Below are 27,748 nucleotides of genomic sequence, written 5' to 3' on the forward strand. Positions count from 1 at the left end.
TGCATGGGCTTGCAAGGTCTTTACTTCAGGCAGCATGGCATTGAAGTCCCCTAATGTTGCCTGTACCTTGGCTAGATTTACTTCTACCCTACGGGACTGTGTTGCCATGGCGGCTGATCACATCCCGGAAGGCCAGGGAAGGGACGGCTTTCTGAATATAGTTAAGGATGGCAAGGAGGCGATGGGAGAGTATCTCCAGTCAGGACTAGATACTGCTGACAGCATCAGCAGATCCATGGCTGCAAGCACTGTACTGTGCAGGTTTGCGTGGCTGAGAAATTCAGGGTTTGCACCGGACTTGCAGGCCATGCTGCTCAACATGCCCTTCGATGGCTCGAGGTTGTTCCGCAATAAGGCGGATGAGATTCTAGAGAAGCTGCAGACATCTAAGGCGGTGACTAAGTCCCTTAAGCGTCTCCATTCGACAACCTCAACAACCTTATTCAAGCTCATCTTCCTGGAGGGGTCATTCTTTTCGTTTCTATTCCTCAGTTGGTAAAGTAAGAGGACAGGCCGGACAAAGGGGGCAAAGAAGATTCCCTTGTGGTGGACAAGGAAGGGGTGCTAAATCGGCCCCATCAGCCGCATCTTTGCCCTCAGCTGATGCTGCAGCCGCCTCTAGGCCACTCTGAGGCCTTTATCCAGAAGACCCCAGTGGGAGGCAGAATCTCTCAGCATCTGAACGAATGGCAGGGCATTACTTCAGATGCTTGGGAACTGGAAACAGTAGCTCATGGTTACTGTCTTCCTTTTCTAAAACGGCCTCAAGATCATCGACCGGGAACCAACTCTTATCAAAATTCCTGATCCGTTCCTTGTGCAGGAAATTTTAACTCTGCTAGAGAAAGGAGCAATAGAACAAATGCCTGTAGCGGAAAGGAACAAGGGTTGGTATTCTTCTTATTTTCTGATTCCCAAGAAGGACGGAGGACTGAGACCCATCTTCGACTTAAGAAACGTGAACAAGTTCCTCATGAAGGACAAGTTCAAGATGCTTATCCTTCTCAGATCCTTCAGGCTCTCCAACTCCAAGATTGATTGGTATCATTGGACCTTCAGGATGCTTACTCTCATGTGCCAATCTATCTCAAGCATAGGAAGTACCATTCGGGCTGACCTCTGCCCAAGGGTTTTCACCAAGCTCATGGTGGTAGTGGCAACAAGTCTCAGGAGGGGGCTGATTCACCTCTACCCCTACCTGGACGACGCGTTGATCAGGGCTCTTTCACCTGAGCTCGGGAACATCTCGGTATCACCTGCCGCTCCCTACACAGACTGGGCTTCTCCCTCAATTACAAGAAGTCCCATATGATAACATTCCAAAAACTCCAGTTCATCAGAGCGGTCTTGGATACTTCCTCGCGGAAAGCCTCGCCTCCTGAGGTGAGAGCTCAACACATTCAGCAGATGGTAGCAAAATTCCAGAATGCCCAATATCTTCCGGCCTTCGATTTTTTTTGAGGTTGCTTGGTCTCGTGGCATCCTGCATTTTCCTGGTGCCAGAGGCCCAATTAAGCATGAGATCCCTTCAATGGGATCTCAGAACTCAGTGGTCCCAAATTTCAGGGAATATGTCAGAACAACTGCAAGTTCCAAGCAGAGTTGCTCAAGACCTAATTTGGTGGCCTTGCGAGGACAACATTCTCAAGGGAGAATCTTTTTGGCAACCATGGCCGGAGATAATGGTAGTGACGGATGCCTCACTCACGGGGTGGGGAGCCCACACCAACAAACTGACCATCAGCAGTCGTTGGTCTCCATCGGAGTCCAAACTATACATCAACCTTTTGGAGCGGAGGGCAATCAGACTAGCGCTGAGGCCTTTCTGCCCTCTCTAAGAGGAAAGAATGTCCTGATAATGACGGACAACAGTGGCCATGTACTACCTCAACAAGAGAGGTGGTGTAGGGTCACTACCTCTGTGCAGAGAGGCATTGCAGCTCTAGGTCTGGGCAATACAAGAAGGAATCTCTCTGTCAGCAGTTCACCTAGCCTGAGAGCAGAACACGGCGGCGGACGCTCTGAGCAGGCAGACTCCCTGTACCATGATGATGATTATTATGGTATTTATTGAGCACCGACCTAGCTTTGAGAATGAACGCAGCGCTTTAAAGAGGCATACAACAATACAGATGCACAATGGAGCGCTTTTCAGAGGTAAATACAGAACATATATACAGGAGAGGGGCGGATGAAGTCTAGCGAGTCAGTTTGCGCAGGGGGCGACGTGATGGCCAAGGTGTTGAAGAGGAGAGACTCCTTGAAGAGGTGGGTCTTGAGTTCTTTTCGGAATTGTAGGAGCATGGGGGCGAGTCTGATGCTGACAGGGAGGAGGTTCCATAGACGGAGAAGGCTTGTTTTCTGGTCCTTTCCTTTTTGCAGCAGTGTATTTCAAGTCTGCATGTGTGTTAGCTTCTGGTAGTGTGCTTTCCGCTGGAGATGCAGAGTTTCTCTGCTAGGTAGCTGGGTGACTTTAGGGCGACCGCCTTATAAATGATGCAGCAAGGCTTGAGGGTGATTTTGTGCGTGCAGTGGGAGCCAGCAAAGGCCGACGAAGGCCGGGGTAGTGTGGCTGTAACTGCGTAGACACTTAATAAGGCATGCAGCTGCGTATACGACCCTTCTCAGGGGCATAAGGGAGAACGACGGGAAGCCTTCGAGGAGGGCATTGCCCCCATACAGGTGGGATAGGATGGGCTTGACTTTCGCTAGGAGAGAAAGCTGATGCCAAGCGGTCTGAGTTTTCATAGCTATGAGTGTCTTGAAGAGAGATGTTTGCTGATGTGGAACCTGGGAGACTTGGCGCAGGAGGGTGAGCTCTGGTGTGAAGCTCACAGGGTTCATGGTTGATAGCCAGGTCTGTATGTATGGGTGTTGGGTGGTGTTGGTGAGGAGTAGGAGTAGGAATTCGGTCCTGGGAGGGGTTGAGCTTCAAGTATGCATTGGACATTTAAGACTGGATCAGCGAGAGGTAGGTTTTTTTCCTGTGGATGTCCTTGATGGAGATGATTTTGAGATAGAGCCGTGTGTCATCGGCATATTGGTGGATTTTGTGTGTGGCTAAGAGGGCTCCCAGCTGCTCCAGGTATAGATTGAAAATAACTTGGCAGAGATGTAACCCTGAAGCACTCCACAGGTGTCAAGGAGCATGGCGATCTAGAGGAGTCCATCTGAACAAACGTCTGGCGGTAGGCGAGGTAGGACTTGAACCAGCGTAAGACAAGGTTTCTGATCTCCCCCCACCCCCACGTGCCGTTGTAGGGTATCCGTGGGCGCCTGGAGGTCTACTGTGTCGAAAGCTGCCTAGACGTCCAGTAGAACCCAGAGGAAGGGGTGGCTGTCGTCAAGGATGTTGAGGGTGTTGTCGACGACCTGTATGGTTGTCGTCTCTGTGCTGCATCTGGGTCTGAACCCGGGTTTGGTAGGTTTCAAGGAGATTGTTGGTGTCGATGTGTTGCTGCAGTTCCACGGATACTGCTTTCTCGATCTTAGCTAGGAAGGGGAAATGGACGATAGTTACCTAGGTTGTCGGAATCCAGAGTGGGTTTCTTTAGTAGAGGGAGGATTTGTCCTGTCCTTAGGGTCGATAGGAAGGTGCTCTGGAGTTAGGGATCTGTTAATGATCTCCAGGTATGGAAGGGTGAGTTTATGCGGGAAGGGTCATGAGGATGGATGCTGGGAGGATGTTGTCTGTATATGATGTGGCTTTGAGGGCGGCCAGGGTTTCTACCAGGTCCTCTGTCGAGAGTGTCTTGAAAGTTGTCCAGGGTGTGGAGATTTCATGAGGAGGTACGTTAGGTGGGTCTGTGGATGCAGAACTGGTGTCTATGTGCTGGCGAGTCTTGCTGATTTTGTTGATGAAGAAGGTGTTGATGGCGGTGGATTTTACGATGGAATGTGATATGGCAGGGTTGGGTAGCGGGTGACACAGTGCTTGACCGCTTTGAAGAGGGCTCTGCTTTTGTTGTCGACTTCTGCTATGGTGTTCTGATAGTTGGAGGCCTTCGCTGTGTTGATTAGTTATCGGCGGGTTGCTCAGAGTTCGTTGAGGAGCGCCACGTCGGATGCGGTCCTGTAGCGTTCTCTTGTTTCCAGATGACTCTTTTGCTGTGGTCGAGTTCTTGCATGTACCAGACAGCTGACGGTTTTGGTTTGCAGGTATGTTGTTTTAGGGACGCATTTCAGTTGGTGGAGGCTGAGAGGGTGGGGTTGAGTGCTTCCAGTAAAGAGTCGCAGTTCGTTTGGCAGTGAGGACTTCCACCTGAAAGTTCTTGAAGGACCTGATGGGTTTCTGCTGGGAGTGCTTGACTGGGGTGTGGTGTGCAGGATGTTGAAAGGCACGACCAGGTGGTCAGACCAGTCAAGTGGGAGAGGAGAGGAGAGGAGAGGAGAGGAGAGCTGTAGTGGAGGGAAGGCAGTGCAGTGATGTTTAGGTCAAGGATGTTACTTTTCTCGTGCATTGGGTTTTTCGTGTACAGTGTGAGGCTGAGGGTGGCGAGAAGGTCGAGGAGAGCTTCCTTTGATCGTTTTGGGGGTCTTGTTGCCTGAGAGGTTGCAGTCACCTAGGAAGATGTTGGCGCGTGTGACGGACATGGTGGTGACCAGGTCAGTGAAGTCTCTGAAAAAGGTGGTATTGGGTTTGGGTGGTCTATAGATGAGATGTACGTTGACTGTGTCAATCTGGGATAGTGGGAAGTGGCAGGAGAGGACTTTGAAGGACCAATGTTGTCGACGTCAAGTCTGGGGCAGGGCCATAAGGTCTTGTGGATGACTGTGAGGCCCCCGCCTGTCTTGTTCGACCCGTCTCTGTGTTGAATGCTGTAGCCTTCGGGGACAAAGACGTCTACAATGTGGTTGAAGGTGGGTATCAGCAAGGTTTAGGTGATGAAGATGTAGTTATGAGGTTGGCGATGTTTGCTGCATGGGTGATAGTTGAGCAGACTGGTGAGCGCCAAGTTCCGTGTTGTGGACAGTGAGAAGGTGCTGATGGGCTTGAGGCTGATGTGGGTGAGGTTGCTGCTTTGCGGAGTCCAAGCCTTAGAGGAGGGGCAATGGCGTTGGTATTGCCTGTTGATGGTGGGGATGGCCTGTGAGGACAGAGGGAGAAAATGCGTGTCCGTGCATGCTTACCTGTTGCTTGAGCAGGGTTTTGGGCCCTGTGTCCTCCTGGTCCAGATAGTTCCAAACAGGAATTGCCGCCCGGGCGAAAGACGCCTTTGATCTAAGAGTGAAGAGCAGAAAGGAGGCAGGGCTATGAAGGTGGGTGGGGCTTAGGCCACATGATGGCTGCCCCTGATTTTGCGTGGCACTGGAAGAGGTGGAGCCTTGGTGGTGATGCTTATTTCAAACTGCAAAACCACCAGGCAGGCCATAGGCAGGCAGGAGCGGCTGGACAACGATGACTCTTAATAACAGAGAGGGAAGGCTAGACTCAAGAACAGGGTAGTTTGAAATCCGACAGGCAGGAAAGCAAAGAGAAAAACGGAAAAGAATGGAATAGAAAGGTGGCAAATAAGTGGTCCGGGTAGAAGTCAAGAAATGGGCAAGGAGAGGAAACTGGCAACTATGAACATGAGCAGCAACCAGAGCCTTAAGATGCACCACCCATCTGGGATGTAGGGCTTATGTTGTCCTTCGAATAGCTGCACTGCTGCATCCCACAGACCTGTGGTAATGGCGACTAAAAATGCCTATGCAGCCTTGTAAGCATGGAAGTTGGGGTGCGAGCCACGCCAAACTTGGCAGTGGCCGCAACATGCTCAGACCCACTGCAGTCTTTGCCACAAACGCTGAATATCTGCTATGCGGATGGCAAATAATGCCGAACTTACAAATCCTATCCCCCTCAACATTTTCCACTCTTTCTATCAACAAATAAATATACAAAGCATAGCTTTTCTTCTAAAGAAGCAGTTTATTAGACAGCATTCTGTGGTGGGCTTTAGGTTCACTTTAAGGAAATAGGCCCGTATGCAGGCATTAAAACTGTACTATGTAGTGTATTGAAAATAAAAAAAACATTTGTACAATTCACAAGGCTGCAAGAAAATCAGACGTTGCTGTGTTTTGTCAGATTCCACTTTGATGATATGATAGTTTATTTATATAGCGCGTATACACCATGTGTTTCAAAGCATTTCAAGGAAAGGGAGGAAACGAAGGAAAATACAATTACATTCTTACAGGCCATGAAAAGTAAGGATGTGAAATTTACTATCGTACTTGCCCGTGCCGACATTTCAGATAGTGCAAGAGCTAAGACAGATAAGGAAGGGAAGGGAAAGTGGGAGGGAAATGGAAACAGACAGGCGACTATTGTACTAGGCCTGATATAATTTCTGGTAGAGATGGAGAAAAACAAGAGGTGAGGGAGAGGGGTGCAGAAAGGAGGGGGGGAACAAAACAAGCGACTATCATACTATGCCTGACGACATTTCAGATAGTGCTGGGGGTGGGGGGAGATCACAAGTAAGGGGTGGAGGGAGGAGACATATGAGGTTGCTATCATACTAGGTCCAGGGACAATTCTGACAGAGCAAGTGCACATAGAATAAAGTAAGGGGAGGAGGGAAGGAGATGGGAAAAGGGAGACGAGGAGAGAACAGAGAGTAAGCAGTCGAAAAGAGGGGAGAAGCAAGAGGGGATAGCGAATACATTTGCAGAAGTCCGTAGTAACACATAATGTTACAAGCTGTTGGTCTACTGGATGTAGCAGTCTGTTCGACCTTATTACATGTGAATACAGTTTGGTCCAGTCTGCTGTGAAAACAGCGTTTTTGTTTGTGTGCAAGGCCAAATTCATTGGTGAGATGCAAGTTTGTATATTTGATATTGCGTTCAAATGTGTTAATATTTCTCTTTCTTTTCTCTGATCAAGGGGCTGTTATCTTGAAAATAAAGATTGCTGAGGGTAGAAAAAAGGAATGGACGGGGTGACCACTGATGATGGAGACAAACCATCTGCTAAGGATTGTCCAGACTCCATGGGCAGGGTAAAGAACGCCAACGAGGAGCATCTGGCTTTTGGGCTTGAGTGCTCCAGAGACCAGATATATGTTGGAGACAAAGATGATCCCTCTACTGGGGATTGCCATGACTCCAGAGACTGGCTAAAGATGGAAGAAGCTGAGAAGCCTCCCATAAACACTATGATTGAAGTAGCAGAGGATCCATCTGCCATGGTTCAGACAAACTCCATGGACAGGGTTAAGTTTGAAAGCGAGGAGAAACCATCTGTCGGGGATCATCACATCTCTAAGGTCTGGGTTAAGATTGAAGAAGAGGAAGAACCCCCTGTCAGATCTCATCAGGTCACCAAGTGTCACATTAAGATTGAAGATGATGAGGATGCATCTGACAACAACCAGGACTTCATGGACTGGGTGAAGATTGAAGTAGGGAAGGAGGTCCCAAGCAGTGTTCACCCGGACTCCAGGGACCAGATAAAGATTAAAAAAGAGGTGGCACCATCTGCCAAGATGATGGAAGGAGGGAAAGAGCCCATTAGCAGAGCTCACCAACATGTATGCCATCATGTGAACATTGAAGAAGGAAAGGCACTATGTGCCAGGGCTTGTCAGGACTTTGTGAAGGATGTGATAATAAAAGAAGTAAAGGAAGCATCGGACTGTGACCATGAGGTGAAGGAGGCATTTGCTGAATATCACGAAAATCCAGGGGAGGAAGAGGGCACTCAAGGCTCAGCTGCAGGTAAGAAACAAACACATTTAACAGTATTACAGTTGTCCTAAGACCTCTACAGACAATGGTAGTAGATTTACAGTGCTTTATCAACATTGTAGACAAATGGTATGGGAAGGCTGGCATGATTGAACCTAAGGGGTTCCCTACAGATCTCTTGACCTTCACAGTAGCTCCCTCCAACCATATCCCCAACATATATTCTTAAGCATGGTAACACCCCTGCTGTCTAGGTATTTTCTAAAATTGATGGGGAAACTTGTGGCCTTTCTACATTTTAAGGGATGGTTCTGGTCTGGTAGACTGCAAGAAGTCACTAAGGTCTCTATCTCGGTCTCTATCTCTCTCTATCTCTCTCTATCTCTCTCAATAACCTACCTGCACTTGCTTCTAACACAGCCACAGTCTTCTCAAACCTGCACTCCCATCTTCCGCTCTCCATCTGATCTCTTGGTGAACCACTGCTCGGCCCACACAAACATCTTCCAATATCCTCTGTGCTAGCTGGGCTTTTCTAGCCCAGCCTACCCCTTCTTACCTTTCTCCCAGCTCCCACTGGTTTCCCTGGTCACATGATCCCCTTGGCCAATTTCTGGATAAGCTATCCCTCTGGGGATTTGGACTTCCCTCGCAAGGCATTAAGTAAGGTGTTTAGCCCCACCCCTTTTCTAGTCTCCACTTGTGTGGTGGCAGCCATGTTCTCAGTCTGCTTGTTCTCCTTCAGTTGCTAGTGAGTTTTGTTTCCAACTGAGTTATGTCTCCTCTGCTTCTCTGTTGTCCCTCACCACTCTCAATTAATTTCCAGTTGCCCCGCCATTCACCTCGGATCTATATGAGGTTTGGGGGTTGGGTGCCTCATCGGTTTTGAACAGGAAGATTAACAGTCCATTCAATTTCTGGTCTCTTTCATTGCACTTGTTCGAGTCTGGGATTTCCTGGTGCATCCTGGTGCATTCTGGGAGTTGCTGTTCTGAAAAAGGCAAAAGTGAACATTGACCAGTAGAGAGGCTGACGGACACTGTACCACAGTCCCTTCCACAATCAGTCACGCACAATGCACATGCAGGGTGGGGGTAGGTAATGTTTGACCTGAACAATTTACAAGTCTTACTATCTGCTCACACATGCATAATTTTACAAGTGGGTTAATAGCTGAGCATTACCTGGGCCCTCGTTTCCAGTTTGCATGTTGTATTGAAATCCTAGCGTTTACCGCACTCAAAGCCTCTTTCCCTCTCCACCTGACCTGCTTCCAGATCTTTCCCCTCCACCCGCCTCCCTGTCCGCCCCTGCTCTGTGATTGGACCGGCCAGGTTATAATCAACATCCGCAGTGCGCCACCTTGGGGAGTGCTTTTGTCCAGCAATTCTTCCAGTGGCTGGTTAGCTGCGCATTGCCTGGCCCATTGTTTCCATTGAAAGTGTATTTTGCATTTTGTATTTAAATCCTAGCGCTTACTACGGTCTAAACGGCTTCACCTCTCCATGCGACCAACCTGATCTTTGCCACCCCACACACCACCCTGTGTGCCCTCGCTCTGTGATTGGGCTTGCTGCCCTCTTAGGAAAGTCTTTCTGGGCAGCCTCCTGCCCGGGCAGCTCTCTGCTAAGGGTCCAAGGCAAAGGGCAGCACCGGCAGAAGTAGCTCCAGACCGTTTTTGCACATGTTCGCCTGGGAAGCCTGCAGCTGTCAACCAGCAGTGAGAGACAAGGTAAGCATGATCTGGCTTGGGAATAGAGCAATTACTGTACTCCGCTAATAACACTACCACTCTTATTATCTTACATAACATTTCACACCCATGTTAGCCACCTAGTAAAAAAGTCCTCCAACCACTGCTGTGCGCCAGCTGGAGGAGGCTCTCCTTAACCACTGCATCTCATATTTAGCCAGTTATCTCTAACGGTTTGTACTCAACGCTGTGTCTCAAATCTGTGTTTTCCTATTAGCCAGGTAACTCAAATCTAACTGTTTTTACTTGCAGCTGTGCCTTAAATGTAGGCGATTTCTCCCACTAACTCAGTATCTCAAAGCTTATGTTTTACCAACTGCTGTTGTCTGAGACTTTAATGTTTCCTACTTGCTGCTGTGTCTCAGGTTTAAGCGTTCTCTTCCACTGGTTGGGTGTCTCAAATCTGTTTTTACCCACTGTGGTTGGCGCAGATTTGAGCATTTCCTACTTGCTGCAGTGTCCCTTACACAACCTGAACACCACTACAACCAGGACCACCACACCCCCACTCCCACAGTTCTGGTCCATCAGCACCACACTCGCCCAGAGTCACACTCCTGCACACAGCCACTCACCATACATCTTCCAACCCACAAACAAGAGGAACGCTCTGGCAGTCCAAGAAGCACCCCATCAGCTCTATCTCCTTTACCCTCACACCCTCCTTCATGAAACCTTCTTACATGCCACAAAACATTTTCATCTCCAACCTTTCCATTCAAACCTTACACTCAGACAGACCCCAATCCACCCGCTCTCACCACAGACCAGAGGAGCTCTCAGACCCAAGGAGCTCTCTGGCGCACCCACAATCCTCCTAGCCTTGCCACTCTCCCATCTACCCCCCTCCCTCTCCACCTACTCTTCCCCCTCTCCAACTCCCCCCTCCCCATATCGCACACCCAGCCAGCAGATCCACACCCACCCTCAGACACATTCTGCTCAGAGTCAAACTCTCAGACCAGAGGAGCTCTCTGGCGCTCCAAACAATATGACAGCCCCGCCACCACCACAACCGCACCGCCTTTCAGGAACTCTCCCTCTACTTCAGTCTCCCTGCTCCCATCCCTCTCCTCCATAGCCAGAACCCCAAAGATCTCTTGCATCACACCTCGAACAACACTCACACGAGGGGAGCTCCACTCCATACCAAAAACCCACGCTCACCTCCTCCTCCCCTTGTACTTCTACTCTTTCCCATGCATTTCTGGCCCATCCCAGCCACTCCCGAACCCCTCTTGCAAGAAATCCCAGCGATGCTGTGACATCAATAACCCACTCGCACCACTTCTCCAACCAGCCTAAATCAACTTCACCTGCCCCATCGACACCCCCACCTACAAATATGCCCCTTCCTCTTATCCTCTCCACCCCGACCTCCAACACCTGACCACCCCTTCCCCCTCAATCAGGATGGCATATCTTGCTCTTTCCAGAACCATCGCTTCAACCACTTTCCCATCAGACCCCTCACTCTCTCACACACCTCTAGCTCCCGAACACACAAAACTCAGAGACAGAGATCCTCTACTCTACGTACCTCGCCAGCGCTACATTGGTCCACTCACCTCTCCTAGCCCCTCTCTCAGGACCACTGTTACCCATGCCCCACACTTCCCTCTTTGAACATGACCATCCCCCCACTTCATCGACACCTCACCCTTCCCCTGTGCACGAATCCCATACAGCACCAAGCACAACGCCACCCACTGCACCAGCTCAACTCGCCACCCTCCTTCCAGCCTCCAATGACACGCCATTCCTCTTCCGAAGGCCTGCAAGCACCTATTAACTCTTCCCGCTCCACCTCCCACACTCGCCGCTCGCACCAACAGAATCATTTTACCCGCCAGATGCCATTCCTCCAGTCACACTGACTGACCCAATCCAACCGACCACACCATCTTCTCCATTGTCCTACATCTGCCCACCGGCCACTCTGACCATGCAAGTCCTTCCAGCCCTGGACACCCTGGGAAACACTGCCCCTGCCACTTCCAAGCAAGTCGCCTGCCTCCTTTTCAATGCCTGACCGATGGCCAAAAACAGACACAGCATCTCTGATCTCCTAACTTCTGACAATCCTGATCTTGTTTTCATCACTGAAACATGGTTGTCAAATGATTTCAAACCAATCGTACACAAAGCTTTCCCTCCTGAATACTCGCTCATCTCCCACAAGACCTTCCAGAGGAGGCGGAGTAGCCATCCTACGCAAACCACACAATTCCATCACGCTCACCGAAACTCAGCCCTGCACATCTAACTACAAATCCCTTCTATCAGACGCTCCCTGCTGCCCGCTCTCTCACACAGTTTTACTAGTCTGCAAGCCAACTGGATATGACAGACATTTTGCCAATAGCCTTTGCGACTCACTAGCAACCGCACTAGTTGACCACCCAACGCTCACCCTACTTGGGGACTTTTAACATCTGGTTTGACGTCTCCAACAACTCCATGACCCAACCCCTGGGGGACACGGCCCTCCAAAAACAGGAGGTTGCTCTGGGCAACCCTCCAGACCATCGTTCTTCTCCTTCCAAGCCATTACAGAAGGGGAAAGACCATATGCAAATCAGGCTTGGTCCTACCCCAAAAGCGGCAGTCCAGCCCGAACTGCTAGGGCACATCCCTTCTGCACGAGACCACAAGCATCCCCAAACATGTTTCGCCTTGTTGGGCCTCATCAGTGAAGAGTAGCTTGGGTCTCTAGGCCCAGCAGGCACGGGACCCATGTCTGGGCATACCCGTCCCACTTGGGGTGACGAAGCAAAAACAAAGAGGTGATGGCCGGAAGGTTTAGACTGAATCTAAACCATTGGCATTGCTCTGGGCAACCCTCCAGACCATCCTTCTTCGCCTGCCAAGCCATTACAGAAGGGGAAAGACCATATGCAAATCGGGCTCGGCCCCACCCCAAAAGCAGCAGTCCAGCCCGAACTGCTAGGGCACATCCCTTCTGCACGAGACCACAAGCATCTCCAACCAAACATGTTTCACCCTTGTTGGGGCTCGTGAGGAGTAGCTTGTTTTTGCTTTGTCACCCCGAGTGGGACAGGTATGCCCAGACGTGGGCCCCGTGCCTGCTGGGCCTAGAGACCCAAGCTACTCCTCACTGATGAGGCCCAACAAGGCTGAAACATGTTTGGGGATACTTGTGGTCTCAAGCAGAAGGGATGTGACCTAGCAGTTCGGGCTTCACTGCCCCTTTCGGGTGGGGTCAAGCCTGATTTGCATATGGTCTTTCCCCTTCTGTAATGGCTTGCCAGGCGAAGAACGATGGTCTGGAGGGTTGCCCAGAGCAATGCCAGTGGTTAAGATTCATTCTAAACCTTCCAGCCATCACCTCTGTTTTTGCTCGGACACGGCCCTCCCACATTGCAGGCCACACCCTTAATGCCATTTTCAGCTCCCATGACCTTGTTCTGCATTCGCCCCTAAACGCCTCATCTGGATAGACCACTCAGCCATAACCTTCTCTCACCGCACACCGCCCCTGCGTCCCAATGCCATCTCTGACCATGCTGGAACAAGGTCAAGGTATTACCTGACCTGACTGAAGCCCTGCTACACACCCTCCCTTCAATCCCAGCCACAGATAGACCTGTACCCATCAAGTCCTTTGACCCCTGGCTAAACAACTCGATCCTTCCACCAAACTCTCCAGCTCAGCTTTCTCCAACAAAGGACCAACGCCCAAGTGGTTCACCCCCCACATGAATGTGTTCAAAACCCAAAATCGCTCCCTCAAGCGCAAATGGTGAGTTTACAGAACCCCTCAAAGCAAGTCAGTGTTCTCCCAAAATCACTAAAAAATACAAATCAGAGATCCGAAAGGCCATAAAAGTCTATTACAACAAAAGAATCCTGAGCTGCTGCAGCAGAGAGCTCCACAGGATCATCATGGAATTCCTGAACCCTTCTTGCACCTCTGCCCTGACCACCTCCACGCAAACGCTTTGCAACTCCCTCTCTCCATGAAAACTTCCACAATACAGCCCTAGACAGGACGGCCACCCTTAATGCCAAATGTTACAACCTCACTCCCCACCCGCTCTTCCAGAATCCACCATCCTCCCCTCCAAAATGCCTTCATTCGTTTGTGAAACTACTATCCAGCAGCTGACCCTCCGGCTCCCCCATTAACCCTTGTCCTGCCTCACTCCTCAAAGAAATCTTCACCTACACTTGTGCAGGAGAACTGGCGAGGTCCATACTTGATGACTCCCTCACCTCCAGCATCTTCCCAGAACCCTTCAAAATCACGAATGTCAAACCTCTTCCAAAGACAGAATCCCTCGGCCCCCCCTCGCCCTCTCCAACCATCAATTATAGGCTCATCTCCAAGACCCGATTCTTGGCAGAGCTCAGTGACCGCTCTGCATACACTCAGCTCAACTATTCTAGACAGGAATCCAACAACCTCCTAGACCCCGCGCAATCAGACATCCGTTCGCCCCACGGAACACACCACACTGATTACGATCTGGGTTGATCTCAAAGTCTATGCAGAGTCTGAAGGATGCACAGCATCTTCTTGATCTCTCGGCAGCGTTTGACACTGTAAACCACACAATCCTCCTTGACAGACTACACTCTCTGGGAATCGGCACTTAACTGGATCGCCCCATTCCTCAATAACAGACAGCAAATCACTTTCCTCTCCACCGCACGCCCATTGAACACCCGTGTACACCAGGGTGCCTGCCTCTCACCTTCAACCTTTACGTGTTCCCTCCTTCAGGGATCATCCGCTCTCACACCCTCACCTGCTATAACTACACTGATGACACACAAATCTTCCTGAGAATTCACAAATCGACCACCGATCCTCACCCTGACTTAGCGGCATGTCTCATCGACATTGACCAATGGATGACACGTAACAATCTCCTTCTGAACCCATGGAAAACTGAGATCATGGTGTGCGGAAATACAGCTCTATTCCTGCAACCTTCCCCATGGCCACCCTCCCTCCCCACCCCGCTGACCCACCTCCAACACCGTCAAAAACCTTGGCTGCACCATGGACTCAAACCTAATCCTGCCTCATCACATCAATAATGTATCCAAATCCTGTCACTACCCCCTTAGGCTTCTGAAGCGCATCTTCGCCCACCACTCCTACCCTAATGGACTGGCTGCAATTATGTCCATTGTCAGGTCCAGACTTGACTATATGCAAACTCCCTCTACCTGGGTGCACCAGACCACTGGGAGGTGGTCTCAGGAGAATAGCTCAGGGGCAACGTGCTCGCCTTGGAAACAAGACGATACGGAGCACCGCAGGTTCGATCCCCGGGTCCGCGCTTAGAAACCTCTGGGTATTAAGCACGTTATAAATAACCAATCATATTACCAACTAAAAAACCTCCAAAGAGTCCAAATCCCAGCTGCCAGACTGCTTCTTATATTGGGATCACATCATGACTGCTCTCTGTACCCTAAAATGGCTTCCAATTGGGTAAATGGCCACCTACAAAATCCTGTGTATTACTCAACGAGCAGTGCACAAAGCCGACCCCAAATACCTACAAGAAAAGATTATGCCTTACCTCCCAACCCTAAGGTCAAGCATGGCCCTTCTAGTGGTTCCCGCCTCCTACTCGGGCAGGACTAGAGGGTCCGCCTACTCAACCCTGGCGCCAACATTGTGGAATTCATTGCCTCCCCCAAATGCGACGCAGCCAAGACTACAGTGCTTTCCGTAAAGCACTCAAGACCTGGCTCTTTCCCTAAATCATGTAAGGGACCACTTTGGGCCCCTCATCCTAATACCAATGGCCAGGAAAGACTAGAACTGCATCAACACGGGGAGGTGAAAAAAATCGGGACGCCGAAGCTGGCTCTAGTGATCAATTTTTCTCAACGTTAGAAAGCTGCTAGCTCGGCAACAGTGGCCATGCGCCAATATGCTGACCATGCCACTCCAAACCACGCTACAATCTTAATGCCCACGAGGCACTGGAACCGCTCTCCTGAATACCTGAAAAGACCTACTCTCTAATCTGGACTCTAAGTTTCCATCTCTGATGCTCCTTGATCTCTACCTTTGACACCATCAACCATCTATCCTCTTTCCTCTCTAACAGACCCTGCCAAGTTCAAATGGGTCCTTTTCTGTCCTCCATCTCACTCTCTACTTGTGGCGTCCCTCAGGGCTCTATCCTATCGCCGCAGCTCTTCAACATCTACCAGGCCCTTTTGCCCACCTGATCTCCACCTAGTCCCCTCACTTCCAGTGTTAAGCAGATGACCCATAACTCTCTTTCCGGCCGCCTTCCCCTACCGCTTCCTCCCCCTCTTGCTGCCTTATACCTGATTGTCTGACTGCTATTCAAGCTTGGTGCTTTGCCAATGATCTCTGCCTCAATGCCAGCAAGACTGAGATCCTTCTGATTGGGATGCCTGCTCCCAGTTTCCCCCTCACTCTCTGGACAGACTCCTTGGGTCCCCTCTTCTTACCCACTTGTGAGGCAAAAAAACTTGGGATCATCTTTCACTCTTCTCTCTCCTTCTCTAGCTTTCCTCACCTTCCTTCAGAAGCTCAACATCTCCATCACCCTGGTTCTGTCCAAGCTTGACTACTGCAACAGCCTCTGCCTCAACCTTCCTCTTTCCTCCATTCGCTCCCTCCAAATAATCCAGAATAGGCTGCGAGACTTATATTTGGCCTCAAGCCCAGGGACTGCATCGTTCCTACCCTAAAGTCTCTACACTGGCTCCCGGTGACTACATGGATCACATTCAAATCCCTCTGCATCATCCACAAGGTTGTCTGGGGCCTGGGACCGCTCTACATCCAGCTCTCCATCCATAAATACCTCTCAGCCAGAACACTTCGGTCCTCTGGCTCGAGTTCTATGCAGGTCAAACGTTTCTCCAAGCAGAGAGTTGGAGGTAGATCCCTCTCCTCGGCTGGTGCCTCCCTCTGGAACAGCCTTCCTCTCCCCATCAGACTTGAGCCCGATCTTCTTAAGTTCCGGAAACTGCTCAAGAACTTCCTTTTCTCTGCTGCCTTCCATCTTCCCCTCCTTTGCTAAACTCTCCACCTTTTGCTGCGACTGGGCCTGGTCCCTTCTGAGTCATACAGGGACCAGACAACCCCCCCCCCCCACCAGTCCCTCCCAGCACTTGCCCTTGGGCTCCCTTTCCCGAACCATCCCTAGCCAGTCCACCTGCCTACTGCACTTTGACTCCCTCCCCCCTCTTTCCAATGGCACTTGCCACCTTGACCTGTACGGCACTTGCCCTCCCCCACCTCTGGGCTACCCCCTCTATTGCACTTCTCCCTGTACCCGCACCACCTTGCACTTATCTCCTGAAGCGCTTGCACGGTAGGATTGTCACAAGGCCAATATAACCGCCTCTTTGTTTTCCTGTTACTGTTTTCTTTCTTATGATATCCCATGTACCCCCGCCCGCGTCTTGTCTTCTGGCGCTTGGACGCACTTGTGTATAGGCGCTATACAAATGTCCAATAAATATAGACTCCAAACCCGAGACATAACATGTATGCTCTTAAGCTATGACTGGGCTCGCTCATTGTCCTGGACCAGACATACATCTCCCTCTATCTCCAACCCTGAGTCCTAATAGAACTTCTGTTTGTCGCCACGACTGAGCTTAATCATTGTCTTCCTCCAGGTATGCACTGCCTTGTCAGTCCAGGAGATGTCAACCTCTGTTAATTTTAGTTATCTGGGAATGAATACACAGAACTTCAATCCCAGAGCCTAATAGCATTTATGTTACAAACATTATGGCTCGGCAAGATCTAGTCATCCACCGGGTATACAAGGTAGTCTCTAATCAAGTCATGTTACTCTGATCTGCCTGGGAATTGATGCCATGAACTCAACCTTCATCCAGGGCGCAGTATCAACTATGCTTTGGTTGGACTTGCTGTTTTGTCTCTTGCGGATATGCACTACGCTCTCCAATCAGATGAGCTCCCTAGCACTCTTAGATCTCGCAAAGGACAATGATGCAGTATAATTCCACAATTGAAACCATAGGCTACAAAGGAAATACCCATCCACTCGCTATAAACAATTACCCGGAACCCACAAATGGGCCCATTAGCACTTATAACCCGGCCTCCGAAATGGATTGATTCTGTTCCTCCTCGAGGGAATCCGCTCTGAATCAGGCGAGGAATCTGGCATGGCAAGCTCATGCAAGTGACATCGAGGGGCTGCTGCCTGCCATTAGCCGCACACCAGACCAGGAACACTCTAACCCCCACTGCATGTAACTATGCCAGTCAGACACACCACCAACATCATGGTCCGATCTGCTGCTGGACCTTTGGGCTCACCGAATACCAGTCTTCATGCCTAGGATGTACTTGTATGTCCAAAAGAACAGAACAGAAGCGTGTGCACACTGAGGTTTCATCTTATAAGCAACTGCAGGCTCAACGAGACACCGGGATGACCAAAGCCGTGGATGCTGGACCTTTGGGTCCACCGAACGCCAGTCATCAAATCTAGTTAGTACTCCTAAGTCTGAATAGAATAGAACTGCACAATGAGGAGTTATCATCCAATAAACAATGGCAAACTCAACGAGATGCAGGGACGACCATAGACCTGCAATTCGCTTAACCCACGAAAGAATACGAATGGGGCACCTCAACGCTGATGACGCTGTCAAGGGAAAGACAACCTCAAGTCTGGTAATAAGTCAGACAATTTCTCTCGGAGAACCAATGCTCCAAACCTCTAGAATATATACGGTCAGCTCAGCCGGCACTGGAAGGTAATCAGAATATGGTTCTCCCACCAACCCGCACAGACACTCGCATGCCGATATGCTCACTCTCTCCTCTACACCAACAAACTATAGAATACCACGATCAATTTTGGCATAGCTGCACACATACCTATACAACACCATGAACACCTCAACAGTCTTTAGAATGCAGTTATACCCTGCACACAAATTGGACTAGCTTCACACATAATCTCATACACGAGCTCCACCACTGCCTAGGCCTGAGATCTACGGCCTTGCTTCACACATTCTACTGATCTCACACAACCACTGCACCATGCCTAACATTAGAATACTACTACACACCATGTAAACCGCACTGGCTGCACACATACTGAGTGCACCCAAGCACTATTTTCTACCCTATTCTCTCCACTGACCTGGACTCCCGTCCGCAATGGCGTTCAACCCACAGCGCTTTGAGATCATACCAATTCTATATAAGGCACTATACAAATGCATAATAACATAACTCATACTTGCACCACTTTCACAGATGGCCTCAAAATTCCACAGACAATGAGAGTAGTTTTACAGGGTTTAATTATACTTTTAAACAAATGGTCTGGGAAGCCCGGGACCTTTGAAACGAAGAGGCTCCCCACATCTCTCTCAACCTCCTTGTAGGCTCTATGCTCCTAGCCAGGCATCTGTAGCCGCGAGAATGTCCCCAACATATTCTAAAGCATGATAACCTCTACTGTTTAGGTCTTTTCTATCTAGGAGGGAAACCTAAAGGCCATGGCCATCTCAATCCAGCTCCCGCAGGGAATTTCTAAATGATCCTCTCCGCTGTGTCAACAGACTGATTTCACTGGGGTTTCTCTACTAGTCTCTACCCAACCTGGCTCTCTCCTTTTCTCTTTTTCTCTCTTCTTTTCTTTTTTTCATTATTTTTTTCTTCTCTTTTTTTCTCCTTTTTTTTCTCTTTTTTTTCTTTTTTTTCTCTTTTTTTTCCTCTTTCCGTCTGCCTCTATTTCTCCTTGTATATCTATCTCTGTTCACATCCCTCCAAGATCTTCCTACTCCACCACCTGTGAGAAACCTGAAGGTGTTTCACCTGCTAGTACCTGAGGATCTGTCATCCAGGTGGCCGGGACACGGCCATCGCTTTTGGATCCAGTTCCTGGGGGTGGACCAGTGCGGGAGGATCGCCTGGATGAGGGGTCTTCGGGGAGTGGCAGTGGGACACCCGAAGGTGAGACGCGGTATCCCATTCCCTCTAACACCCATTCCCCATCCAACCCCACCCCCTTTCCCGACACAAACACTTTCTCACAGACAGCTCACCATGAGCGAAAACCGACTAACAGAGCCGTATACCTGACATGTCCCAATACAATGTTCAGGCAATGCCAGGCAATTACTGATCATTACACACACCTGATTTCCATCAAACTTCCCCACACGGATAAAAGGTGGAGAACAACAGCACACTGAGCGAAGCAAAACACACAAGAAAACAGCAGTTCCAAGATGGCAGTTTAATACAAGGCAAAAGACTGCGAGACCAGAGAGGGTTTCAAGAGGGAAGTGCCCTTGACCTTTTCAGACCGTTACTTTCGCGAACCTTGGAAAGTAAGAAACCTAAGACCAGGAACAAAAGCTGAACAAACCTGCATTGTGTGTCGGAGGTACTCGAGATTCTCCCGCGTTAATAACCAAGGCAGGGAGGAGCAGCTGCCGCTTTGGTACTGTCCTTGACTCCTACAACAAAACAGTGCCAGTAAAGATGGCACAGCCGGTGAGTCGGAGAGACTGATAACAAACCAGCAAATGTTGCAAGCAGCAACATTGTATGAAGAAATCTAAAGAGAATAGCGTGTGAAACGTATTTGATGAACGAAAGCAAATATAATTGAAAGCCAGAGGAGTGATTGAACTCTGGGAGGCCAAATAAGATATCATAGACAGTGGTCCGGAGCCACGTCGGTGCTCACTCGAATGTCAGGTATCCAATTAATTGGCAACTATTGAAAGGTGAAATTGAGATCAAAGTGGTCCTGCAATGGGTCAAGCTAAATCCTGTGCATATTTGAAAGTCTTCGATAGTTGAATGTGTGCTACAGTTGGTCTGAGCCCGGTTGAGGGAGACTAATGGTGACTCTGCTTGTGCCACCTGATGCCTTGGAACCCCTAAAATATCAGCTGGGTACTGGTTGCATGTTGAGTCACATGAAAAGCAGGAGCGCACACCCCTGCCGACCGCCCACTGTCATCTTATTGCAAAACGAGAGTCGGCAACAAATTGCAACTATGACAAATCTGGACTGTTCGTCCATATTCCCCAGAGGGGAGCCACCCCGCTCGTGGCTAGGTAGGTGAGCCTGCCAAGCAAGTCGCTCGCTAGGGGTCTGGGCAGGTGGGACCTCACTGACAGTGACTCCACTCTTGGAGACAAGGACTCTATTACTGTAAGGAGCTCCCGGTTCACAGTACATTGTCTGCCTACATGGGAGTTCGGAAAGACTGTTACTTATATTTGGAATTCACCAAAGAGCTTTCCTCAGGGAGAGGCCAAAGTAACTGGCTCAAACCACATTGCAGAGAAGAGACCAAATGAGCAACCAGGCCTTCTATATCAGTCTGGTCACTGTGATGTGCCACATGGAAGTACCTTGCACAAGGGGATTGTCCCATCTAGAGTGCTTTCTGTGTGACTGACATTGTGAGAGAGGTCATAGATCTGATTGTAGAACCCTGGCTCCATGGTGAGCGCATGCGTACTGCTGCATTAGTTGCTTGTGGGGATGGACTGGTGGGTGCTGTGGCGGGTCAGAAGGAGGACACGGACACTGTGATGCCATTTCATCTGGTTTTATAAAACACTAATTAAAAGGTCTATCTTTCCCTATTGCTCTGCAGGGATGATGAGCAGGAGCTAAATGCAGCTACTGGGAACTACCATTAAGCAGTGACGGAAGCTACCACTGGGGAACCAGGAACTAGTACATAGCGTTCCGCAAATCTAACTTTCACGTAAGATGTAAACTTACGACTTTGCCCATTATACTTTAAGTGTTGCATAGATGTGTCTAAATATGTATGAATAGATTGTCCCAAATTCAATGATTAGTAACTTGTTCCTTCTCCAGCATGGGATCTATGGATTCACAAGCTATGAATACGATTACACAACCAACATATTCACAACCACGGGAGGTGGCAAGGCGCAACAGAAGCAATAAGGCTTACCCCTGGAACACACTTGCCTCAAGAAAACCTGTTGCAAAGCAATGCTTGTCCGACACAAGGCTCCTCCCTAATATCCCTGTCAACACAGTCAAATCTTGTGATGGTGTGAGTAGACCTCTACGTAGTAGCTCTGCAGATATCCAGAAGGGGAACACCAGAGAGGAACACAGTAGTCGAATCGATGGTTCTGGTGGAATGGGCTCTCGACCGGCCTGCCAATAGTCTGTTGGCCAATTGATGGCAATGCATGATACAGCCGGAGAGCCACCTGGAGATGGAAGCCATCTTCCCATGCGACACAGGTCCAAAGTTGACAAAAGGTTGAGAAGTCTTTTGAAACCCTTTAGTGCGTGCCACATAGAATTGGGTTGGCAAAGAAAACTGGTAAGACCAAAGGTTAATTTAAATTAGTCAAACGGGACCTTTGGCATAAAGGATGGATGAGTTTGTAGAACCACCTTGATTGCCTGAAAGATAAATATGTAGGCTCACAGGATAGAGCCTGGATTTCTCTGACATACCTAACCGAGGTGATCGCTTCTAGGAAGGCGATCTTCCATGAGAGAACCTTTAAGGATGTCCAATGCATAGGCTCAAACCGAGCACCCATCAATCAACTCCCACGCTGGGTTCAGGAGCCTTCCCTGGAGGGAATGTTCTGAAGAGGACTTTAAGGAACTCCTTCACGAGCCTGTGCAACCACAGGTAGAGCCTGCAAGGAGCCCCGATATGCTGGGATATCGCAGCTAAGTGCACTTTGATGGACGAATGGGCAACACCAGCCTTTGCCAGCGAGAGCAGATTAGGCATATGTTGCGGCGCTGTGGAGAGATGTTTGGTTACTAGTACCACACTCTGAAGCGCATCCACCTGTGTTTGGAGCATGCAAGTGTCGACGGAGCCCTGACCTTAGCTAGAATCTTCTTGCATTCCAACAGCAGTGAGAAATGTCCAAATTCTGATGCTGCAGGAGCCAGGCTGAAAGAGTTCAGGGATGCTGGGTCTTGGTGCAGGATTGTCCCTCCTTCTCTGGATAGCAGGTCCGGAAGAGGAGGCAGCTAGATGGCCGGAGACACTGACGGGTGAAGTTCGGGTACCAGATCTTTCAGGGCCACTCCGGTGCAATGAGGATCATCTTGCAAAGGGATAGTTTAAGTGTGTTGATCAGACGTAGAAGCAGTGGAATTGGCGGGAATGTGTAAAGGAATTAGCCTTCCCACAGGAACAAGAAGGTACCCCCCAACTCCTCGCCTGAGGATACCTGCTCGCAAACTACTGACACTTGGTATTGGCTGCTGTCGCAAACAAGTTATCTGAGGCTGGCCCCACTCGCTGAAGATTCGAGAGGCTCCCTGCTGAGTCTGCAATGGTGTTTTGAATGCCTGCCAGGTTGAATGGGACTAGAAACATCCGGTAAGCAATGGCCCAGTGCCACAGGTCCCGCCCTGCTTCTTGATGAAATACCTGGTGTTTGTGTTGTCTTGAAGGCCCTGGTCACCTTTCCCAAGAGCTGAGGCATGAAAGACTTCAGATCCCAGAAAACAGCACATAGTTCCAGGGCATTGCTATGCAGTGCCTTCTTTATATAGTTGGCCCGTGTGGGCGCTCCAACTTTCCAATGAACGTCAGGCTTGACCGTCTCCTGGTGCACATGGGTCTTAAAGGGAGCTCCTTGTAAGATGTTAGGGCGAATGGACCACCAGTGTCGAAATCTTGATTGAGGGCTTTACTTCCATTCCATGAGCCTGGGATCTGCTTCCGTCGGGCGCCCAGGAACTCCTGAAGCGGCCTCATCTGCAGCCTCCAACGAGGCACCAGATGGATGCACAAGGACCTCATCCCCAACAGGGATTTCATGGTCCGGGCTGTCGCCACTCTGAGGGAGGATAGCCTTTGGACCTTTCCTAGGTAGGCACATAGTCTTCCTCAGATGGGGTCGCCCAGTACAATACTGTGTTGAGCTGAGCCCCCAGGAACCAAGGGTCTCGGCCCGGCACCACGCATGATTTGGGATTGTTTATAGAGAATCCCAGAGAGGTTAGAGTCTGGATCGTCTCTGCTGTATGTTGTGCCGCCTGGGTGTGAGAACGAGACCAGACCAACCAATCGTCCCGGTAGGGATAGATGCACACCCTTCCAATGAAGGAATGCCACCACTGGGATTAGGCATTTGGTCAACACACTTGGGGCCGACTTGAGGCCAAAGGGTAACGCCTTGAATTGGTAATGTCTTCCTTGAATGACGAACCTTAGGAACTTCCGATTTTTCGGGTGAATGGGGATGTAGAAATATGCTTCTCCAGGAAATCTCCCTCTTCCAGTTCGCTGAGCATGTGCTGCAACGTGACAATACTGAATTTTTGGGATTTTGGGAATTTGTTTAGACGACGCAAGTCCAGGATGAGCCTCCATCCGCCCGACTTCTAGTGAACCAGAAAGTATCTGGAGTGTTCTCCGGAGCCCTGGCGGCACAGGGGGACTGGTTCTATTGCCCCTTTCAGCAGCATGGCCTGAATGTCCTTGACGAGCTGGGCTCTGTGCTGGTCTTGTCTCATCACCGGTGGAATGCAGGGGCATTTGTCTTGAAACTCCAGAGAGTGCCCCTGCTCGTTGACATCCAGCACCCATTTGTCTGTGGGGATGTTGCGCTACATGTTGGCAAACCGAGATAGCCGGCCTTCTACTAGGGTGCTGAAGTGGAGGTTCGGGTGCTGAGCCTGGTCTGGCTTCCTTCTGCGACTGTGTCCTCGTGGCTTGCAGATGACGATGATGGGTACCTCCCCTATAGGCCTAGGCACGGCCTCTATACACCTCCTGAGTAGTGAAACAGGAGGGCTGATGGGAGGAAGGGATGAGCCACTTGGAAGTTCAGGAGACCTTCCCTTTCTGGGAGCGAACGATCTGCCTCCTCTGTTGCAATGTGCCCAGAGAGCAGGACTTCTCCACGTCCGTCGGGATGGCAAGAAGAGACTCGTCCACTGCCTTGCCAAAAAGGTTCTCACTGTCGAAAAGACATGTCGACCACCATGGCTTGGACGTCCTGCCTGATATTTGTGGCCTTCCAAAAGCCTTGACGGCGCGGGACATCGCTGTTGCCCATCTGCCGGAACCCGAAGCAGGCAATGCATGGACCATGTCATTTCCACTTCCTAAAAGGTGGCCCTGGCTTCTGCTTTCTTGTCCTCTGGCAGGGAATAGAGGATGGGTCCTAACTTGTACCAGAGTTCTCTGTCATAGTATGCAAGTATTGCTAGGGCATTGGTGGTTATGCACTGTCCAGCCACATCCAGCTTCCTTCCCTCCAGGACAGGCTGAACTTAGCAAGAGGATTAAGTGTTAGTTAAACGCTTTCGCGCAGCAGCCGAGACTACTGAGTCCACTGTTGGCCTCTGAGACATCTAGGAGCCGTAACCAGGACCCTTTATTTCTTCTCCAGCCTCTCCTTCTTAGTAGGCGCAGCAGCCCGTCTTCCCAGATGTCATCCAGAAGCAGGACTGAGACCACAGTCTTTCTGGAGGATTCACAGCACTGGAAAAGGAATCCATCCTCCTTCTTTTCCTCCGGCACCAGGTTGAAAAGCCTGGCAGCCTGAGAGATCATCGCGTGAAAAAAGTCCCACCTCATCCGAGGGGAGAGTCTCTAGATGTAGGTCCACAAATCTGGAGGCTCACCATCTGCCGGGATGTAGTCGTCAAATTCATCCATACCCTGGGTACCATCTGTATCTGGGTTGGTGTCCATATTAGTGTCCGTTCCTGTCAGGGCCAAATCCTCTACAACAGAAGGCCATGGAACAGGAGGTGGCTGCTGGACCACAGGCACTGAAGGAGACGGAGCCAGGTGGGGCTGAGACGGTCTTCATAGACTGGCCACAGCGACCGGCCCTGGAACTACATGAGGATCAGGTGCCACAGGTGATTGTCGCTGCTGAATCGGTGAGGCCAGAGCGTGGAGAGCCGACAAAATCTCCAAAGAAATCTCTCTTGGCAAGGGATCTTGGAGCCTGTGGCATCAAGATTGGCGCATGGGACAAGGCGCTTGTAGGGCAGGCAGGCATAGGTGGATGTGCAGGCCTCTGGGCCAGTTATGGAAGCAGGCCAACACCACCCCCAAACGGTGTGTTCCAACGTCTTCAAAAATTTCTTCCTTCTCTGACAGGATGGCAGGTGCAGTGACATGGGCTTGGACACACAACACTGGGAGGCCTCACTGGTGAGGTGGTATGCAGCTGAGGGACCCTTGTGGTCTTTGCTAGAAAACAGAGATCTGGAAGTTGCTCCCTCTCTGCTAAAACCTCTCGGCAAGGTGCCTAGCACAGGCATACCTGGAAATGGTAGTGCAGATGAAATCGACCCAGTTGATGCTAGCAGAGGCCGTGGAGGCAATGCAACCCTTTAGATAGCTGTTGTGAACATCGCGATGGTGCCTGCCGTTGTCGACAAATCTGTAGACGTGTTACAAACCGGTACCGCCGGCCTGGCAGACAGTCTTTGTCAATGATTTCGCTCTTGGTGTCGTCGCCGAGGAAGTTTTCGAGGGTCGTCGGCGATGACCCTGCCGACAACGATGAACAATATTTGTCCATCGCCAATCCAGATGACTGAGAGACTGCGGTCGCTGTGCTCGTAATGAGGAACTCGGAGTGTTCGACTTTGCATGTTTAGGTACCTTCTGCATGGAAGCGTCCTCAAAGGATCTCAACCTCTTGCCAGAAAGAGTACGATCAGAGTCATGACTGCGCACGGTCACTGAGTCAGAGACCTTACCTTCCTCCAGCCATGAGACCATTCTCTGATGGCGATCCTTCCTTGACTTAGAGGAGAAAGACTGGCAAATGGGACATCCCTCCACATCGTGACCCGGGTCCATGCAGTAAATGTGCTTTTGCTCACGGTCCTCGACATTCTTTTGACCGCATCTGGAACATGCCTTGAAGAGGCTCTTCTAGTCTGCCTCTGACATGGCTCGTTTACTAAGCCCAAAACTCAGTTTGCTGCCTCACACAGTGTATAAATCTGATGGACCGTGGGATCGAGACCGGCAAAGAATCCCTGATGCCGAAAATTCACAACAGTGATGGATTTGAAAAAAAACGGATGAACTATCAAAAAAATGCTAAAACCGCAAGAAAACCGAGGAGTGAAACTCAAGGACTCCCAACGCGAAAACGTGCTGTAAAAATCTGAAGTTGGCCACCAGGGGTGAATCTAAGGAGTGTCATTGGTTGGGGCACTATGACCCAAAGCGACAGCAACAGGCTATACAAGCGTTGATGCATTTTTAGCTTAAAGCTAAACTTTTTTACCCAAGATTCCCAGCCTGGTGACGGGGAATATTCATAATTATAATTGTACTTTTATAACTCGCTTAACACGAGCGAGTGGTTGCTAAGCGTGTGGTCGGGATTCAAACCTGTTGCACTATCCTTCCTTCCCATAGCATGTGAATCCATGGAAGACCCCATGCTGGAGAACTAAGGTACTCGTCAGTCATCAGGATGTTACCAAAAATAGAATAACTGCTGTCCAAAAACGAATACTAACTTACCCTACCACTATTCTATCCAAAAATAAGGTCAGGAAAATGTCTCCCTTCTCCTGATTGTCTCCTTCACAAAGTTCTCCTTTGCCTAAGGGGTTATTGCTAGAAGCTGTTTTGAAATAGTCTTTTGTCACCTTCTGTACAAGTTCTTGCAAGTCTTTCCTAAGGTCTTTATGTTTTCCTTCTGCCCCCTGGGATTGACTTCCAGGGATCCCTTGTAGCTTTCTGTCTTATCCTTTGTCCTAGGCTGATCCGCCGTTTGGATTTAACCGACTCTTTCTTATGGGATATAAGCTTTCTTCACTGTTAATGTTCTCCCTCTCCTGGGGTGATTTGGTTTGTGTCTCTTTGCCGTTATAGGCTACACTTCCCTTTAATTCTGAGAATTCTCTTTCTCTTATTGGAGTATTTTCTCCCTCTCTTCAGCCTTTAAAGTGCCTGATCTTTTCCCATCTTCCCAGAGTCTCTTTCAAGCTTAAAGAAGATGCTCTTCGTGAACTTTATATTCCACTTCTTGTCAGTTTCACTTGGACGAGTTCCTCCTGATTTGTAATGATTTCCTGGCGGCCTCCCGGTTCTCCCGTTCTCCCTGTTTCCTTACCATCTTTGCGGGCGGCGCCTACTCGGGTATTCTTTATTCATTATAGTTCTCTTGCCTCTTGTTGCTCCTGGTGTCTCGGCTTCTGTTGGCTCCTTCTGGGCAGTCATGTAGCACTCAGTGTAACCGGCTATCTTGCTAATTCCTCAGATGAGTGGTTTTGGCATTATTATACGGGCGCACTGCCCATCGCAAATATG

General features: G+C 49.8%; 1 protein-coding gene across 2 annotated transcripts in view; it reads left to right on the forward strand.

Annotated features, from left to right (window-relative positions):
- The window catches only part of LOC138564517 (zinc finger protein 345-like), an 88,965-nt gene that overhangs the window by 26,026 nt on the left and 35,191 nt on the right, over nt 1-27,748 (forward strand). For both annotated transcript variants that reach the window (XM_069642916.1, XM_069642917.1), the window contains exon 2: nt 6,878-7,710. In XM_069642916.1, coding sequence (XP_069499017.1) covers nt 6,924-7,710 — 787 coding nt within the window. In that variant the 5' untranslated portion in view covers nt 6,878-6,923. The remainder of the gene's footprint in view (nt 1-6,877; nt 7,711-27,748) is intronic.

The sequence above is a fragment of the Ambystoma mexicanum genome, chromosome 1p (genome assembly GCF_040938575.1).
Source record: "Ambystoma mexicanum isolate Mex_15411 chromosome 1p, UKY_AmexF1_1, whole genome shotgun sequence".
Classification (NCBI taxonomy): domain Eukaryota; kingdom Metazoa; phylum Chordata; class Amphibia; order Caudata; family Ambystomatidae; genus Ambystoma; species Ambystoma mexicanum.